At 39.9% G+C, this 18966-nt stretch overlaps 1 protein-coding gene across 1 annotated transcript; it reads left to right on the top strand.

Annotated features, from left to right (window-relative positions):
- Positions 1-1677: 1677 nt before the first annotated feature.
- Positions 1678-17530, top strand: tmem86a (transmembrane protein 86A). The gene is made up of 3 exons (XM_047351039.1): positions 1678-1868; positions 9694-9958; positions 11306-17530. The coding sequence occupies exons 1-3, from the start codon at positions 1848-1850 to the stop codon at positions 11731-11733; spliced, it is 714 nt and encodes a 237-aa protein (XP_047206995.1). The 5' UTR covers positions 1678-1847; the 3' UTR covers positions 11734-17530.
- Positions 17531-18966: the final 1436 nt, after the last annotated feature.

Raw genomic sequence — 18966 nt, 5'->3', positions numbered from 1 at the left:
CACAAAACCCCAATGCTTTTGTGGCAATTTCTGGTGATTTTAACCATGCTTCACCCTCTGCTACACTTCCAACGTTTCAACAGTTTGTCAGCTGCTCTACCAGAGAAAACAAAACATTGGATTTGTTTTATGCAAATGTCAAGGACTCATACATCTCTACAGCAAGACCTCCGCTAGGCAAATCAGATCACAATCTTGTTTTTCTCTGCTCGAAATATAAGCCCCTTGTTCAGAGGCAACCTGTAATAAAGAGGACTGTGAGAAAATGGTCACAAGAAGCTGAAGAAGCTCTGCAAGGTTGCTTTGAGGCTACAGACTGGGACGCACTGTGCCAGCCACATGGAGAGGACATCAATGCCATGACTGAGTGTGTAACCGACTATATAAACTTCTGTGTGGATAACATCATCAACACCAGAACCGTGAGATGCTTCCCCAATAACAAACCTTGGATCACCAGTGACCTGAAGGACCTGCTTAACAAGAAAAAAAGAATCTTCAGAGAGGGAGACAGAGAATTATTGAGGAGTTTACAGAAGCAACTTAAAGTCAAGATAAGAGACAGCAAGGAGGTGTACAAGAAGAAGCTGGAGGGCAAGCTCCAGCAAAACAATATCAGAGATGTGTGGACAGGGGTGAAGAAGATCACAGGCTTCAAGCAGAAGGATGATCAGACCGACGGACGTCTGGACAGAGCCAATGAACTGAACATATTCTTCAATAGGTTCAGTTCAGAAAGAAGCTCAGCATCCTCCTCTCCTGCTCACAGCCAAACAGACATCCCACCCTCCTTTGACCCACAGCTGTCCAGTAACACCTCACATTTTTTATCTTCCACCTCAGCCCTAGACCCTTCTGCTTCTACATGTTTGCCATCAACCATATCAGAAGATGCGGATGCTTCCTTTGCTTCCCCCTTCCACCTGTGTGTCTCAAGAAGTCAAGTGAAGATGCAACTGGAGAGACTGAATAGGAATAAGGCTGCAGGTCCAGATCATGTCAGCCCTAGAGTCCTGAAGGCCTGTGCAGAGCAGCTCTGTGGGATTCTGCAGCACCTCTTCAACCTTAGCCTGGCCCAGAAGAAGGTTCCGGTGTTGTGGAAGACCTCCTGTCTTGTTCCGGTACCAAAGAAAACTCACCCATCAGTCCTCAATGACTATAGACCTGTTGCCCTGACATCTCACATCATGAAGGTCCTAGAGAGACTCCTGTTGGCCCACCTGAGTAAGCAAACAGTAAACCATCAGGACCCCCTTCAGTTTGCTTATCGCTGTGGAGTTGGAGTTGAAGATGCCATCATACACCTGCTTCAACAAACCCACTGTCATCTGGACAAAGCCAGCAGCACTGTGAGGATCATGTTCTTTGATTTCTCCAGTGCATTTAATACAATCCAACCTGATTTGCTTTGTCAGAAACTCCAGAAGACTCAGGTGGAGGCCTCAACAATCTCCTGGATTAAAGACTACCATGAGCTATAACAACATTTAATTTCCCTTTGAGATTAATAAAGTTTTTTTGAATTTGAATTGAAATGAATTGAATGTAAATAAAGGCCATCTGCTTCCATATGTAAACACCGCTCTGACTCCTCCTATCAGGACGTCTCTGACAGCTAGACCCGCCACTCTCCGCTCCTATTGGTCAAGTTTATAGGCCTGCCTACGTTTACGTGCCTTTGTTCCCTCCTTCCGGGATGTTAGACCGCCCAAAGCATCGAGGACAAAAACAATTGGCATCCTCCTGACAGTGCGGCGCAAACACGGAGATCCAAACGAATTTGGACATCGGTTAGATATATTTGAACTGTTATTATCATTGACTGATACGACAGCTTCAAGGGAGAAATGGTGTCTCCGGTAACAGTGGTGAGTATAGGCGTCAAAACCGGCGTTTTAAACGGATAAGAAAAGCAGCGTCAGTTTAGCTAGTTATTTTTCACCGTATAACATCCTCTGTGTTTAAAGTATGCAGTTTAAAGTATACTCCCTTTATTTTTAACAGTCAACGCCTGTCATAGTTTAGGAAGGCCAACGCATGCTTACTGAATGATTAGTAAAACATTACGATTCATAATCTATCTAGTTATCTTGAAGTTGCTGCATGTGTCCTGGAAACATAATACAGCTACTTTATTATTATTATTTTTTTTCTTCCGTGTATCTGTGTCGTTGTCTTTTTGGTACACTGCATCGGCTAAGCCTGTTTTATCCTTCTCGGCTCAAGAAAACACATTTCAGAATGCACCTCCGGCCCAAAAAAAAAAAAAGAAAGAAAGAAAACGTATCATCATGTGACTCAGTCGAGCCTTTCTTGCCGTATTTTCTTTCCTGTATCCTCCAGTGAAACGCATGCGCCAAGCAGCTCCCTCATAGGGCTTTCCTTTCGGCTTTTTTTTTTTTTTTTTGCTTTAGCACTGCTTCATGTAGACTCAACTGTACCGACCTAAACAGAAAACCGCTTTTTTTGGGCAAAAACAACGACACGTCAGAGACGTCCTTTACCCAAAACGAAGTCCCCCTTTCCTCTGAAAGAGCTCTATGAAATGTTACCCCGTGTGGAGGGGCCTTGAAGAATGGTGTGGGGTGTCTTGTCTTTGCCTGTGGTGAACCCTGATGTGTGAGAGGAGCTTGTGTTGAGGAATGTCTGCCATACAAACAAGTTGCCTGAGTGCTGAGGACGCTGTGCAGGTCTGCAGTTTTCCCTAGAAAAACAAGGATCTGCAGTGGCATCTACTTCCATGTTGTTCTCCCAGCCCCATACGAAGGAAAACATGCTATAATTTATGAGGATATCCTTTAAATGTTACATCACATGACTGAATAATTGCAGTCAGTTTGGTTTTGTTCTTTCAGCCTAGTATTTATTTAGAATATTGTAGATCACTGTGCATTTTTAAATGTCTATTGCAATCATTTTGAATAAAATGAATGGCTGCTTTCAGTACCTGTAGTGTCTTGCTAATGCATTCATGCCTTTTGAGCTGTTTCACATTAAAAGCATTACTTTAATTTATTTTATTGCAATCTTAAGTGCGAGTCAAAATATTGAATAATTTTGAAGTGGAAAGATAATGATACATGGTTTTTGATTATTTTTTTTATTATATATATAAAAATAAAATGTAAAACGTCTGGCATTCAATACTCTGGGTAAGTTCCACCTGTGTGTGTCACCTTTGGGCATCTAGAGACGGTCATTTTTGCAGAATTGTTCAAGGGTCATTCTGAAAATCCATTTCAAGTCTTGCCACAGATTCTCAATTGGATGAAGGTCACGACTTGGAATGTGCTATTCTAACACAATAAGCTTTGATGTAAATCGTCCTGTTGCAGCTCTGGATGTATATTTAGTCATTGTACTGTGAGGTGAACTTCAGACCTAGTCTCAAGTCTTACGCAGCTTATAGCGGGTTGTCTTCCGGGATTGCCGTGTATTTAGCTCCATCCATCTTCCCATCAACTATGACATCCTTCCTTGTCTCTGCTAATAAAAAGTATCCCCACAGTTTGATACAGTCACTACCATGTTTCACTGTGAGAACAGTGTGTTCAGGGAGATGTAAAGTGTTTTCTGATGCAAATGGAGATTTGCATGTTGGCCAAAAGGTTCAATTTTTGTCACATCTGACCAGAGTATGTTTTTCCATAGTTTGCTGTGTGACCTACAAGGCTTGTGACAAACCAAAAACATGACTTTTAATGGGTTTATTATAACCATAACGTTCTAGCTTCTAACTATGTTTCCATAAAGGTCAGATGTGAGGAGTGTCTAAAAGGTTCTCCCACATGAGCTCATCCAGAGTTGCCACGGTCTTCTGGGTTTTTTCCCTCTGATTAAAGCCCTTCTTGCCCAACCTGTCAGTTGACGACCGTGTCTTGGGCCACTCTTTCCATGTCTGGATGACGGATTAAATACTACTCCGTGAGTTGTTAAAATCTTATATTATTTTATAAACCAGCCCCACTTTAAACTTCTTTACTTCTTTATCTTTGATCTGTTTCTCTTGATGATGCTGTTTTTTCACTTTCTCTGAGGCCTCATTGAACAGCAGGATTTATAGTGAGATTAATTATTCATAGGTGAGCTTTATTTACTAAAGTGACCTCTGTGGGCCATTAGTGGCTAGATTTTATTTAGAGTGTCAGCGTAAAGTGGATGCCACATTACTCTATGCCACACTTTAGATTTTTATTGTTACAACATATCCTGAAAACTATGTGTCCTCTTCCTTCTACTTCACAAGAAAATGTTGCTTTTCTTGGTCTATATCACATAAAACCCAAACAATATACATTGAGGATTATGTTTGTGACAAAGAGTGAAAAAGTTGAAGGGGAATCGGGTGACTCATGGTAACAGAAAGGGTGTATTTGTTAAGTCTTTAAAGGAAATGTATCAAAGTTAAATGAACCATTTAAAAGTGTTTATTACCCTATAAATGTCATAATTTGTGTCATTTGTATGCAAAGGAAGCTTCTATATGTTTGCCCTTGTTTTTATTTCTGTCTCTAAACTAGGGTTTGATAAACACTGCCACACTCTGCACCATCTGCCGAACCAACTGTTGTGTTCTCGTAAGGGAACTCATCAAGTTTTTGTCCTTTGCAGATTACATAAAAATCAAGGCTGTTATTATCCATTTTACCTAATTAGGTTCTTCTCTAGGTATCTTTTAAATGAAAATAATAAATGTGTGTGACTGTAAAATTGTCTTTATGAAAATCACCCCAAATCGGTTTTAGATGACATAAGGGAATAGTTTTCTGAGGTGGCGTTGTCATATGATTAAAATGCCAACTGTGGCTGCTAGGACCTTACTTGTATTACAGTTACCCTCTTCCAGGTTGAGTACACAAGTGTCTTTAAATATTTCTGTGTATCATGTTACATATGAACAGTGGTTGAGTAGATGTCATCCTGGGTGAATCTAATGTGGTGCTTCAGTGCATCTGTTTTGTGTTGGTTGCTATAACAGCTACTTATTTCTTCCTGGACTGTAGCTCGAGGCTAAGTAACAGCTCGAAGAAGTTAGTCATAGACATAAAAGTTAGTGAGCAACTTTCAGTTATTATATTTTATTTATATTTTTTGTTATGATGTTACCTTTACCCTGCACTGTTTGTTGTTTCACGTTGCTTTAGAAACACTGTATCTGTACATGTCTAAAAAATATAATAAACATAAACAATATAGATTTTGGTTGTCAGCGATTTTTGGAAAGCGTGAACGTTCCACCTTGTTGCTTGCTCAAACAACATGACTTTCCTTGTAACTGTGCAGCTAATCATTTACAGTGTTACGGTTCAACAGTGAGCAGAGACAAATGTTTTCTGTACAGATTAATATTTATTGGCATCCCTGGTAAAGTTGTGTAAAAAGTTAAAAAATAAATTAAGCTTTTGTTGTAGTTAACATAATCTCATTATTCCAAAGAATTAAACTTTTAACCCGAGCACAGTACATGTTTTCTGAAAGTTTCGTATGCAATCATAGGAATACATTCCAATTCCGGTTATATAAATGTAACAGAAGCATTTTGAAATGTATACTCTTTAAGTTAATCACACAGTTATGGAACTTTCAAGTAGTAAGTAATGTCTCCTTGTTTCTTTGGGGTATAAATATAGTGTTGCATAGAGAACCATTTCTCCTTGCCACTCTGCAACATGGGCTAGAGAACATGTCAGTAAAGTAAAATAGATGAGTTCTCCAAAACTCAGTGAGAAATGCAGCAAAACCTTTCAATGTGAGACTATTCTATAGCAAAAAGGATGAATATTTTAAGGTTTATTTAATCATTTTTTCCAGGGGTACGAATAATGTGAATGGGGCTGCTTCATGTGATTAATCAGACATAAAATGTTGTAAAACATTTATTTTGCCCACCTGTGAAATCAGACGGACAACAGCAGATGGTCTCACAGGACTAACTGCTGTTATTAATGCCAGTCTGTCTACAGGGTTCGCACAGACAGACTCATGTCTCATGGAAGTGAAACCATAGATAGACAATGTGCCTTGATGAACTTAAAGTTATACATGTGCAGTTGAGATGGTGTCACATTGCCTAACCACCACCCCAGTCCTGAGAGAAGTAAAACCCTCACAACCACAGAGCAAATCAGGATTTAAAGCAAGCAATGAACAAATGTATGCAAGCTCATTTCAAGCTTTCAGACCTAATGAGAATTCAGAAATAATGTAAATATGTATGTGTGTGTGTGTGTGTGTGCGTGTATGTATGTATGTATATATATATATATATATATATATATATATATATATATATGTATATATATATATATATATATGTATATATATATATATATATATGCAGGGGTTGGACAATGAAACTGAAACACCTGTCATTTTAGTGTGGGAGGTTTCATGGCTAAATTGGACCAGCCTGGTAGCCAGTCTTCATTGATTGCACATTGCACCAGTAAGAGCAGAGTGTGAAGGTTCAATTAGCAGGGTAAGAGCACAGTTTTGCTCAAAATATTGAAATGCATACAACATTATGGGTGACATACCAGAGTTCAAAAGAGGACAAATTGTTGATGCACGTCTTGCTGGCGCATCTGTGACCAAGACAGCAAGTCTTTGTGATGTATCAAGAGCCACGGTATCCAGGGTAATGTCAGCATACCACCAAGAAGGACGAACCACATCCAACAGGAATAACTGTGGACGCAAGAGGAAGCTGTCTGAAAGGGATGTTCGGGTGCTAACCCGGATTGTATCCAAAAAACATAAAACCACGGCTGCCCAAATCATGGCAGAATTAAATGTGCACCTCAACTCTCCTGTTTCCACCAGAACTGTCCGTCAGGAGCTCCACAGGGTCAATATACACGGCCAGGCTGCTATAGCCAAACCTTTGGTCACTCATGCCAATGCCAAACGTCGGTTTCAATGGTGCATGGAGCGTAAATCTTGGGCTGTGGACAATGTGAAACATGTATTGTTCTCTGATGAGTCCACCTTTACTGTTTTCCCCACATCCGGGAGAGTTACGGTGTGGAGAAGCCCCAAAGAAGCGTACCACCCAGACTGTTGCATGCCCAGAGTGAAGCATGGGGGTGGATCAGTAATGATTTGGGCTGCCATATCATGGCATTCCCTTGGCCCAATACTTGTGCTAGATGGGCGCGTCACTGCCAAGGACTACCGAACCATTCTTGAGGACCATGTGCATCCAATGGTTCAAACATTGTATCCTGAAGGCGGTGCCGTTTATCAAGATGACAATGCACCAATACACACAGCAAGACTGGTGAAAGATTGGTTTGATGAACATGAAATTGAAGTTGAACATCTCCCATGGCCTGCACAGTCACCAGATCTAAATATTATTGAGCCACTTTGGGGTGTTTTGGAGGAGCGAGTCAGGAAACGTTTTCCTCCACCAGTATCACGTAGTGACCTGGCCACTATCCTGCAAGAAGAATGGCTTAAAATCCCTCTGACCACTGTGCAGGACTTGTATATGTCATTCCCAAGACGAATTGACGCTGTATTGGCCGCAAAAGGAGGCCCTACACCATACTAATAAATTATTGTGGTCTTTTACCTTAAGCTCAGAGCTTAAGATTTGATTACAGGCAAAACATTCTTACTAAATGACAATGAATGACAAACACTGTTACAGTGCGACATGACTATGTTGTGACTCCTCTGTTTGTGTTGGAACCAGAGATAGGATAAACATGGTGGCAATGTTGAATAGTCTGAGATTACTGTGTTTATTTCTCTGTTTGCTCCAGTTTGGCCTTCAGAGACTGTCAGAGCCTCAATATAGACTCTTGTGTACAGTACAGCAAAGTTCATAATGTTTAGATGTGACTTAGCTTCCTTTACTTGCTACACCAGTTTTGTTGCTTTGCTGCAAAGTTGCTGCGATTCTTTTGTTTGCAAAGTCATTGGCAACTTCACTGTTGCTGCTAATGTGTTGCCTAGCAAGCATCACGCCTACCTCATTCGAGTTCAAATAATTAAATAAACAAAATTTAAAAAAATTACCAAACAGCTTTGATTTAGAAAGATAACCCTTATTAGAAAACCTAGATAGATTACCCTTCTTTAAATATCTTTAACTTGAATGTGCATTAGAGCAAAATTAAGTTGTACTTTCATGAGATCATAAATGATGCTAGTACAGACTGGGATCAATACACAAAAAGTTTACTCATGATCTGTAATAAATGCATGTGGGGGTATTTGAAATAAAATGAAGTACTATTAGATGTGGTCATACATCTGACCTTCATAATCCAGAGAAATATATGACCAACTGTCACTTTATTTGGTACACCAGGTTGGACCCCTTTTTGCCTATAGAACTGCCTTAATTCTTTATGGCATAGGTTTAACAAGAAACCTTCCTTTTGCTCCATATTGACATGACCGTATCATACATTTGCTGTAGCCGCACATTGCAGACCCCAGTTATAGAGGGATGTGAAAGCATATAAATAGCTGGGCATAGCAGCACAGCATATTCTACAGTCTGAGCTTACGTAATCAAATAAAAATCTGTAGCCAGTGTAGTTTTGGTCTAAACATCCAGGTCTTTGAACATATTGTGGCTTTTTAATAAACTTCTGTTGTACACATACTTTGAGGATCTTCTTTGGTATTCTTCGAAAGTAAAGTGTCGGTTTCATGCTGCCTTTTCTAATTTTGCCCGAACAGGTCTGTGGCCAAAGTGTGTGTTTGTTCCCTGATGTTTTCCTGCTGCTAGTTATATCAGATACACCCCATCCTGTAGTGTAATTTAGTGTGTTTTTTTATTAAGGCGTTGTGCAATCTATGTCCTCCCTTTCCTCTGGGAGAATATGATCTAGAGTAACCCCTCTTTCTCTCTCACCTTCTGTTCCCATCTTCACCTCCTCTTTCTCACAGCTGCCATTTAAAAGCTGGGAAACCTTTCTCACGTATTGTACTCCTTCCTTGAAGGACCTTTTAGCTTCCTAGTCCTTCTTTTTCATCTGTTGTCCTCACCTTTATTTGAACTCTTGCAATTTTCTGATCACAAATCAACATCTTTTGGCCTGCCGTTGTCAGTCATTTTTCAGCAGCACTGTTCTTCCTTCTTTCTTACCTGTTTTTCACTCACTTTTACCCTTCTCATCTCTGTCTCAGTGAACCCTCACTTAATTCCTATTCCACATGACATGATTTTCCCCTTTGTGTTTGTCTGCTGTTCAGCCTTGAGAAAGATTCCCAGAACATTTGGTGGGTCTATTTTTTAACCCTGCTGGCCCTATATTGTTTTAACAGAAAAAGAATCTGACTTATAATGCGGTAGGGAACTGGAACTCGAGCCTGAATACACATCTTAAGAACTTCAGCGATTAAAGGAGAAGACAGAAAATCTTGTATGGAATAAAATAGAAAGAAAAATTTTTACTAGGAGTCAAAGCCATGTGGCAGAAGCCTTTTGCATTTCCCTTTTAGCTTTTAAACAAGACAACAAGACACGCGTGTGCCTAATATGAATGCTCTAACAACCACACAAACCGAGACATGACTGAAGCACTTTCAACCCATTTCTTTTTTTAATAAAGAAAATGTAGGTTTCTGTGCATCACGCACACAAAGAGAGGATTGTTTTAACAAACCATCGTTAACTTCCAGAAGGTCAGCAAATGCTTTATGTTATTATTTAAATGCTAAATCTCCTTTCAGGTCAAGAGCGAAGGCCCCAAACTAGTGCCATTCTTCAAAGCAACCTGTGTTTACTTTGTCCTGTGGCTGCCCACCTCGAGCCCTTCCTGGTTCAGTGCCCTCATCAAATGTCTGCCCATCTTCTGCCTGTGGGTCTTTCTGCTGGCTCATGGATTTAGCTTCCTCGGTGCTCGCTCCAGCGCCCGCAAGATTTTGGCTGGTCTCATCTTTTCAGCTCTGGGTGATGCCTTTCTCATATGGCAGGAACAGGGCTACTTCGTCCACGGTGAGAACAGTTCTAATGTTTGTATTATATTTGTAACAGTGGTTATACACATCGGTCTTAACAGTAATTTTAAACAATTTTTGTAAATACAGCTCCCTTTATTGGCACCCTTAGTAAATGTGTAAAAGCCCTCAAAATTAACTGTTGCAAAAACTTGTGCTGACGTGTAACAGTGAGTGGTAAGTGTTGGAGATTTTTTATGCCTCCCTTATTATCTTCCTCACTGTGCATGGTGGCAAAACAAATGTGGGTCCTTACCCAGCCTTGTTTATCACAGTTTCAGTTGTTTCAAAAGTTTTAACTACTACTAGGCAAGCAGCTCTTTTCTTGTTGGCATCTCCTGTCTTATGGTCATCAACATAAAGATGACAATAGTGTTGGCATCACAGATAAAAATGTTTAAAAAGCCCTGAAATAAATTCCTCTTTTCACTTAGCCACTGTTAAAAATAGAAAAACAAGTCAACATGTTCACGCTGTTCAACTAAGGCAGATATGTGTTAATCTTTTTAAGGTTAAGAGTGATAGCTAGGTTGGATGACCTGCGGTTATCTTGCCACCACGCACAGTAAGCAGGATGGTAAAGGGGTTGAAAAAAATCTCCAAAGATCACTGTTTCCTGAAAAACTGGCATGTTGGGGTCACATCGGGGTCTTGATAATAAACACAATACTATATATACATGCTAATTAAATTAAGTTTAAAATGAAACAGTTGAAACATACGGGAGACTAAAACCATGTCCACAACACAGCAAAGGGTAAAAGAATGAGTAAAGTGTTTCTATGAAACAGTTTTAGTGGTTTGTACGCTTGTCAAATCAGGAAACTTGCCTTTAGGATTGCTACAAGGCAAAATAAGCCATATGTAAACAGGAAAATATTTCTAGCACTGTACTGAGTTGTGTTCTTACACTTTAGTCCACAGATTAATCCACTCAACCTTCATGGAAAAGTGAACAAATGAAAACACAAGATCATTTCAGAAACAGGTCCTGCAGATAGATAAAGATAGATAGATAAAATTTGCTTTTTGGCCAAATTAACAAAACTATTGGTTGCTTTACCAAACTCACAACTGTTTAACATTTGGGAATATTTACTATATTTTAGCCATTCCACTGCATGATTTAAAGACACAAAATTTTTTTTAGTAACAAATGTACACCGACAATAAAACCAAAGCAGGGTGATCATGTATGGATTTCTGTAGCAGCATTTTATAAAATGTTTTAAAACACACTTCCAGTTCTGTTCAGTGTGTTTCTGAATCGATGAAAACTGCAGTTTTCTGTTCCATCGAATGTTCATGGCATGCTACTTTATGTCATTGCTTTAATGTCTTGCAGGCCTTCTCATGTTTGCCATCACCCACATCCTTTATTCATCTGCCTTTGGGATGAAGCCAACAAATGTGCGTGCTGGCCTGGTGATCACTGCTGCGTCCGCCCTGTGCTACCTCCTGCTTTACCCCTACCTGTCCGGCCCCTTCACCTACCTGGTGGCTGTCTACACTGCTCTAATTGGCTTCATGGGTTGGAGAGCCATTGCGGGTCTGCAGCTGGCCAACGACCTTTGGACCTGGACCAAGCTCTCGGCCTGCCTAGGTGCCGTGCTCTTCATAGTCTCCGACCTCACCATCGCTGTCAACAAGTTTTGTTTCCCCGTGCCCCACTCCCGAGCCATCATCATGGCCAGCTACTACGCTGCCCAGATGCTCATAGCTCTGTCAGCTGTCGAGTGCCAGGATGTGGAGGTTTCCCGGAAGAGAACATGAGGTGAAGTGGTCCCCAGGAAGCCAGAGGCTGGGGAGACGGCTCCAACTCCGGCCTTGAGTAGTCATAGACACATCTCACTGCCAGGTCCCAAACCCCCGGCCTTCATTTCAGTGTGGCACTCCCACGTGATTCTTATCATGGCGATTGATCCACTACACAATGATCACCCTGCAATCCCACTAGTATGGTAGTCTTATATGTATCTTCTTATAAAAGAAGATACTATAGTATTATTTTGAGCCTCTCCAGAGTGCAATCAAACCTTAGAAAGACTGTTTCTCAATCAAGTTATAAAGGAGACAAATGTAGAAATAATATCTTACAGAAAGCATTAATCTACTTGTAATTGGTTTGATTTCAGGGGAGCAAGTTGTTGGGCACTTTCAAGCAGTGTGTATGAGAGAGTGGTTTTCTGTGAGTGTGTCTGTGCAGTTTTGTGATTGATTTACACTCTTACCTCAGTTTCCACACAGTCCACAGTCTCCATACAGACACTCATTTTTACTTTGAGTGGTCCATTAAGACGATTTAATAGTTAGTATGTGGTTTTTTTGTTTTTGCTTTAATGCATGACAATTCTGTCAAAAGAGATATCTTCATACAAACCACTAACCATATCTGCCGCTCTGTGTCCCCCTTCATTAAGGGTGCTAATCTTAGATTTAGGGGCATGTTCATACCGGTTTGATTAATTATTTGCAGTCCCTTTCATTTCATTTGCAACAACGTCTCTTCCTTTTGTTAATTATGCTCTTTACACTCCCACTCAGTTTGCTTTAAATAATTGAATATTTATTTTGTTCCTTTAAGATCTCTCTGAATAACTAGAAGAAGCGACTAAAAAAAGTTGTGTAACTAAAAAAAAGTACTGTAGCTTTAGATGTTGGATGCCTCCTTGAGGAGGAGATGTTTCAGTTTTTCAGTTTTAACATCTACTTGACCCTGCTGTTAGGTCCTACAGGTGCAACATGTTGTTCTCTGTTCACTTTTTGGAGTTACACCTTCAACAGCACCACACCTGGCACCTAAAACCTCCTGCTGGTTTAGTCATTAGGAAATGTTCATAGGGGGTCTTATTGTCTGACTCAATCAGCTGACCTGTGCTGTTAATGACCGTGTTATGAAAACAGAAAAAGAAAGGGCTTTGTTGCTGGCTGGACTCAATTTGTTGATGAACTCTGCAGGCAGAGTCTACAAGTCTGAAGGCATGCGCTCACCCGGAACGACGCGCACACAGATTTACGCAATGCAACAAACGGGGCCAGGCGGCTTGGGAGAAACAGGGAGACAAGAGAAAGTGGCGAGGGAACAGTTATCCCATTATTCCAGATTATTCTTTCTCACAGGACATTCTGAAAAAAATCCACTACAGCTTATCTTCGACAAGTCCAGTTGTAGTTTTTTCCCTTCATTCCTGCTTTGTCGTTTCTTTTGAGTTCTTTTATATTGAAGTGTTAACTACATCTACATTTCTGCATGCTTTTTGATGCTTTATTTTGATTGTGTGTTTTGTGTTTGTCTTACCTGTTGAGTGGAACTCAGACCAGCTCAAGGCCAGAAATACTGCGACCCAACACAGTTAATATGACACAGACACACTGGATATGTTCATTTGTATAAAGGTTCTTAAATCTTTGTTTATTCTAGCTCCTCCTTAGAACTGCAACTTTATTATGTAAGTCGCAGGAATTGTCCGTTTAGATTTGTTTTGGCTGAGCAGATTCAAACTATGACTCTTGACTTTACTGTTTCTGTTGCTGGACAGGCTTTTCTTCACCATACAGCAACTTGCAAAAGTATCCATACCCTCTGAACTTTTTCACATTTTGACTGGGACATGCTAAGAGTCAAATATGCTTTGATCTAAACCATTCCACTGAAGCTCTGGCTGGAGGATTAGGGTCATTGCTCCGCAGAAAGGTGAACCTCTGCCCTAGTCTCATGTTGCTGTCTCCGTAAAGGTTTCTTCCAGACGTTTCCTGCATTTAGCTCCATCCATCTCTCCATAAACTCTGACCATTTTCCTTGTCCCTGCTGAAGAGCAGCATCTCTGCGGCATTGTTTTCCACCTCACATTGCATTTTGCATGCAGTCCGTTTAATATTTACTGAGTCCTCCATAGATTTTGGGCAAACTGCCAACACTTCTTAGCTTCCTTTTTGAATTTTTTTAATAGATTTTGATATGTAATCTTCCTGAGAGAATAAAAAAGTATGTTTGAATTGAACCCAATTTAAGTTTATTTGTTGAGAGCTCCACTAATAGTTGTCCTGACAACAGATTCTCTCACTTGAGATGTGAACCTCTGCAGCCTTTCCAAAGTTACCATGGGACCTCTTGTGGCTGCTTCTTTGATTCAGTTTCTTCTTGCTGGGCCATTCAGTTTAGATGAACTACCATATCTTGAAAGCTTTGCTGTTCTACCAAACTCTTCTATTTTCAGATAATGGACTGGACAGGGCTATGTGAAATGTTCAAAGCTTGGGATATTGTTTTTTTTTTTGTGTTTTCCTAACTTTGCTATAAACTTGTCCAAAACCTTATCCTTGCCTGTCGGCTATGCATTTATACTGAGAGTAATTAACTCACAGGTGAACTCTGTATATGAATTCGGTGTCTTTTGAAGGAAATCGGTTGCTCTCGATTTCATTTGGAGGTATCAGAGCAAAGGGGGCTGAATACAGATGCATACCACACTTTTCAGATTTGTTTTGTAAAACATGTTGAAACAATTGAACGATTCCCTACTTCTCCTTCACAGCTACGTTTTTCTTTGTCTTGGTCTGTCACATAAAATCCCAATGGAAAGTTTTTGGTTGTAACATAAAAAAAATATTGAGATGTTTGAAGGCTATGAATACTTTTGTGAGGTGCTCTGTCCACGGCTATTGTCTTCACTGCATTAGGCGATTTTTATGCAGAATCGGGGTATCATTTTTAAAGTTACAGGTATTTAAAATGTGCATCGAAGACATTTAGAAAATGAAGGAAAATACATATAAGATTTTACATTAAAAAAGTTCTGAAAAAAGTTTGACTGAACTAATAAGGACTCGTGATATGTTCTTTAAGAATATGCTTTGAACACTAAGAGGATTATAAATGCTGGCATGGAAAAACCCCAGAATGTTTATGCCCTAAACAGCCGTGGAAAATTATTGTTCCTTATTCCGGGTCAATGACCCACAGAGCTGCCAGGATCACTGAAAACACACACACACATCAAAATATGTTTGCATCACATGAGCAACAAGATCTACACTCATGCAGATCATTCTGTCACGTTTGACCAAGAAAAACACCAACTCCCAGCAACCATTTTGATCACCACTGTATCAGTTCCTCAGTCTTCTTTCGTCTCATCAGTGCCTTTGTCAGCACTATCTGTTCTCTTTGTCTGTCGATCAGTTTCAGTGGTCTGCACATATGACCATTAGTCTTCTGTTCTATATTTTTGAATTAATCCTCCCAGCATTGCTGAGTTCTTGCAGAGTGTTTCCACTGCGATAAATGTAAACCTTTGTGCTTAAAAGCTATAAACAGAGGTCTACTAGCAGACATCCATTAGTCTGCCTACTGTGTTCTAATAAGACAGAGTAAGTGGCGTGATTAATGAAGTGAAGTAGAGAAGATGGATCGCACAGATGATTCTAGTGTACAGCTTCAAGTTAAACCAAGAGGGGGATGGCAATATTAAGTCAGGGAGTCGTATTTATCCTCAGTGTGTGGGCAATTTATGTAAGCACTGCTCCTATGTACTGAGCCAGAAAGAGCCTTCTGACTTTTGTTCCTTCTTCAGGAATGGTCCCACACTGGAGGCACAAGTATTTTTGAAATATTCCTTGGAAAGCATATGCCTTTTAAAACTAGTATTTTAAGAGAGTGATATTTGGAGATATTGGTTTAAGAAGCCATGTCTTAATCTTTGACGTTTATTCATCAGTTGCTTTTGCAAAAGAATTTAAACCTCTTCAAACTTTTTACGTTTGTCATAACAGCCATAAATGTCAATATGTTTTATTGCGATTTCTATGTGCTAGACCAACACAACGTAGTGCATATTTGTGATTTAGATGAAAAATGAAGCAGGATTTTACAGTATCCTTACAAATACAAATCTGAACATTTGAACATCTATTCAACCCTGCCGGGTCATTACTTTGTAAAACCACCTTTTCCTGCGAATACAGGTTTTTTTGGGGTTTGTCTGAAGAGGGCCTCCAATTTGCCTCCAGGATTTCCATTTATTCCCATTCATCCTCCCATCAATCCAGATTCTCTGCATCTATTGAAGAAAAGCATCCTCACAGCATAACGCTGCCACCAACATGTTTCATGGTGGGTTCAGAGTGTTTTCCGCAACAAAGCATCTTGCATGTTGACCAAAAAGTTACATTTTGGTCTCATCTTACAGCACATTCTTCCACATATTTGCTGTGTGTGGCTCACGGCTGCCGTGTTTTACAAGTTTGAAGTTTTACCATACTCTTACTCAGCCCTGCTTTAGACTTCTCCACATCTTTATCCTTTACCTTTCCAGTATTTTTCTTGATCGTCATGATGCTGTTCGTTCAGTAATGTTTTGTAACAAACCTCTGAGGCCTCCAGATGTATATGTACTGTTTAAAATGAAGATTAAATTGCTCCCAGGTGAACTCTATTTACTAACCTCTGAAGGCAGTTAATTGGAATGGATCTTATTTTGGGATAAAGGTGGCTGAATACGCTTGCCACACTTTTCAGATTTTCTATGTACATTTTGAAAACTATGTATTATTTTCCTTCCACTGCAGAATTATGACCTACTTTGTGTAGGCCTATAACATATAATTCAATTCAGTTTATTTATACAGCGCCAATTCACAACACATGTCGTCTCAAGGCACTTCACAAAAGTCAGGAACATACATTCCAATTAATCCTAATCATTGAACAGTGCAGTCAGATTCAGTTATTTATTAAAATTGGATAATCTCAAGATACACCAGTTTCTTTTTGCAACATATAACGATATGTAAACATTTTCAGGGGGTAATCAAATCAAAGGCACTGAATATTACATTGATGCAAAAGGAACAAGAAACTGTTTAAAGGGACTGGATCTCGCTTTTCAAACACCCTTTTGTCTCTGGCTGTGCTGCATCTGGCCGTCCTTTCCCCCAGGGAGTTTATTGTTGAGTGATATTTCACCTGGAATAAGGTGAGCTGCAGAAACATGACACGCAGCAGGAAGAGTCTCCCCCAATCCATCAGATTAGCTCCCATCCTGTTCCCCCATAGATGGCAGACCAGCAGGCGCATCACTTTACCCATCTCAGTCAACAGCCCTGTTGTTCTGAGCTTTGCATGCACAGCCAAAAGGAGACCCAGGAGAGCATGAATGCTTCGGCCTTCACAGCTTGAATTAAGCTGGAGCCGGTTGCTGTTATATTAAAAAACAGTGTGTATCTTTTGAATAAGTTGGCACTTTCCTTTGAATTTATATGTGTTATCAGCCTTGATGTATACATCTTTCTTTAAAGTATTATTCTTTCATTTCCAGAGAATGACAACCAAAAAGATAAATTTTAGCATTTGTTTGTGGGTTTATTTACACAAAAAAAAAAAAGATTTTAGTCATTAAAGCCCATAGACATAAATCATTTCTTACAGTCTACCTTATTGTCCTAGATTTTCACTTTGTGATTGATTTCTCCCATGACTGTGGAGATGATATACTTTTTCTTGCTGTAGTGAAACTCTGCAATGAATGTGAATATCTGTTGGAGAAATAAATGCAATTGCAATGCAACTTCAGCATAATATTGTTTGGACTTGGTTCTTTCCTAGAAACAAAAGGTGCTGCATTGAAAATGTCAGCTGATATTTATAACTGCAGTGTTTTGTGTTTCATTTGAAGCTGCTGGTCCTCAGCTGCTAAAGTGCCATGATGGCAGAAAGGGCTGGAGGACAACAGAGAGCTCTGTTCTGGTAACCGCTGTGATCTATTGTCTCACTGAGGTGGAAAATTTGCTTTCAGCACCCTTTAACCCTTAAAACTGGGAACTCTCTCTGTCCTCAATTGCTATATACAGTGATGTAAAAACTCTCACAAATGTGTTCAGTTTTTGCTGTTCTGTCACAATTAAATGTTTCCCATCATCAAACCAATTTGAGTTTCAGACAGAAATGAACTAAGGAAATACATAATGCAGTTTTTAGTTATCCAAACCAATGTGACCCTGTGTAAAAAATATACCTCCCCCCCCCATGTTAAATCATGAAATTTACCATAATTTATTAACCCCATTATTAACCACTTTCAATCCACACTGTCAAATCCATGCCTGGTTACTGCCATACCTGTGCAATCTAAAAATACTTGAACCTGTGCTACAGAAGGAAGCAGGCTATAAGATCTCAAAAAGCAACATATTGTACACAGAATAAAATAAATTTAGGAACAGAAATAAATTAATTGATTGCCCAAAGCAACATCCATGGCTTTGTGACTCAAGTGAACCACAGTGAGAACCATTATCCACAAATGGGGAAAACATGGCACAGGTATGAAGCTTCCCAGGAGTACACAGCCTACCGAAATTACTCCAAGAATGCACTGATTACTCATCCAGTAGATCACAAAAGAACCAAGAACATCTAAAGCACTGCGGGCATCACGTACCGCAGTTAAGGTCAGTGTTCATGATAAGAAACAAGACTGGACAACAATGGCATTCATGCAAAAGTTCAAGGGCAAAATTAACACAAATGTCTGCCTCAAATTTGCCAAACAATCATCTTAATGATCTCAAAGACTTATGGAAAATATTCAGTGAACTGACAATACAAACGTGGAACTCTTTGGAAGGTAGAACAGCATTTCAGGAAAAGAACATCATACTGACAGTCAAATACAGGGGTTGGACAATGACACTGAAACACCTAGTTTTAGACCACAATAATTTATTAGTCTGATGTAGGGCCTCCTTTTGCGGCCATACAGCGTCAATTAATCTTGGGAATGACATATACAAGTCCTGCACAGTGGTCAGAGGGATTTTAAGCCATTCTTCTTGCAGGATAGTGGCCAGGTCACTACGTGATACTGGTGGAGGAAAACGTTTCCTGACTCGCTCCTCCAAAACCCCCCAAAGTGGCTCAATAATATTTAGATCTGGTGACTGTGCAGGCCATGGGAGATGTTCAACTTCACTTTCATGTTCATCAAACCAATCTTTCACCAGTCTTGC

Source organism: Girardinichthys multiradiatus, chromosome 2 (genome assembly GCF_021462225.1).
Source record: "Girardinichthys multiradiatus isolate DD_20200921_A chromosome 2, DD_fGirMul_XY1, whole genome shotgun sequence".
Taxonomy (NCBI): domain Eukaryota; kingdom Metazoa; phylum Chordata; class Actinopteri; order Cyprinodontiformes; family Goodeidae; genus Girardinichthys; species Girardinichthys multiradiatus.
The sequence above is the reverse complement of the archived record's forward strand: the minus strand, read 5'-3'. Positions and strand labels throughout refer to the sequence as shown.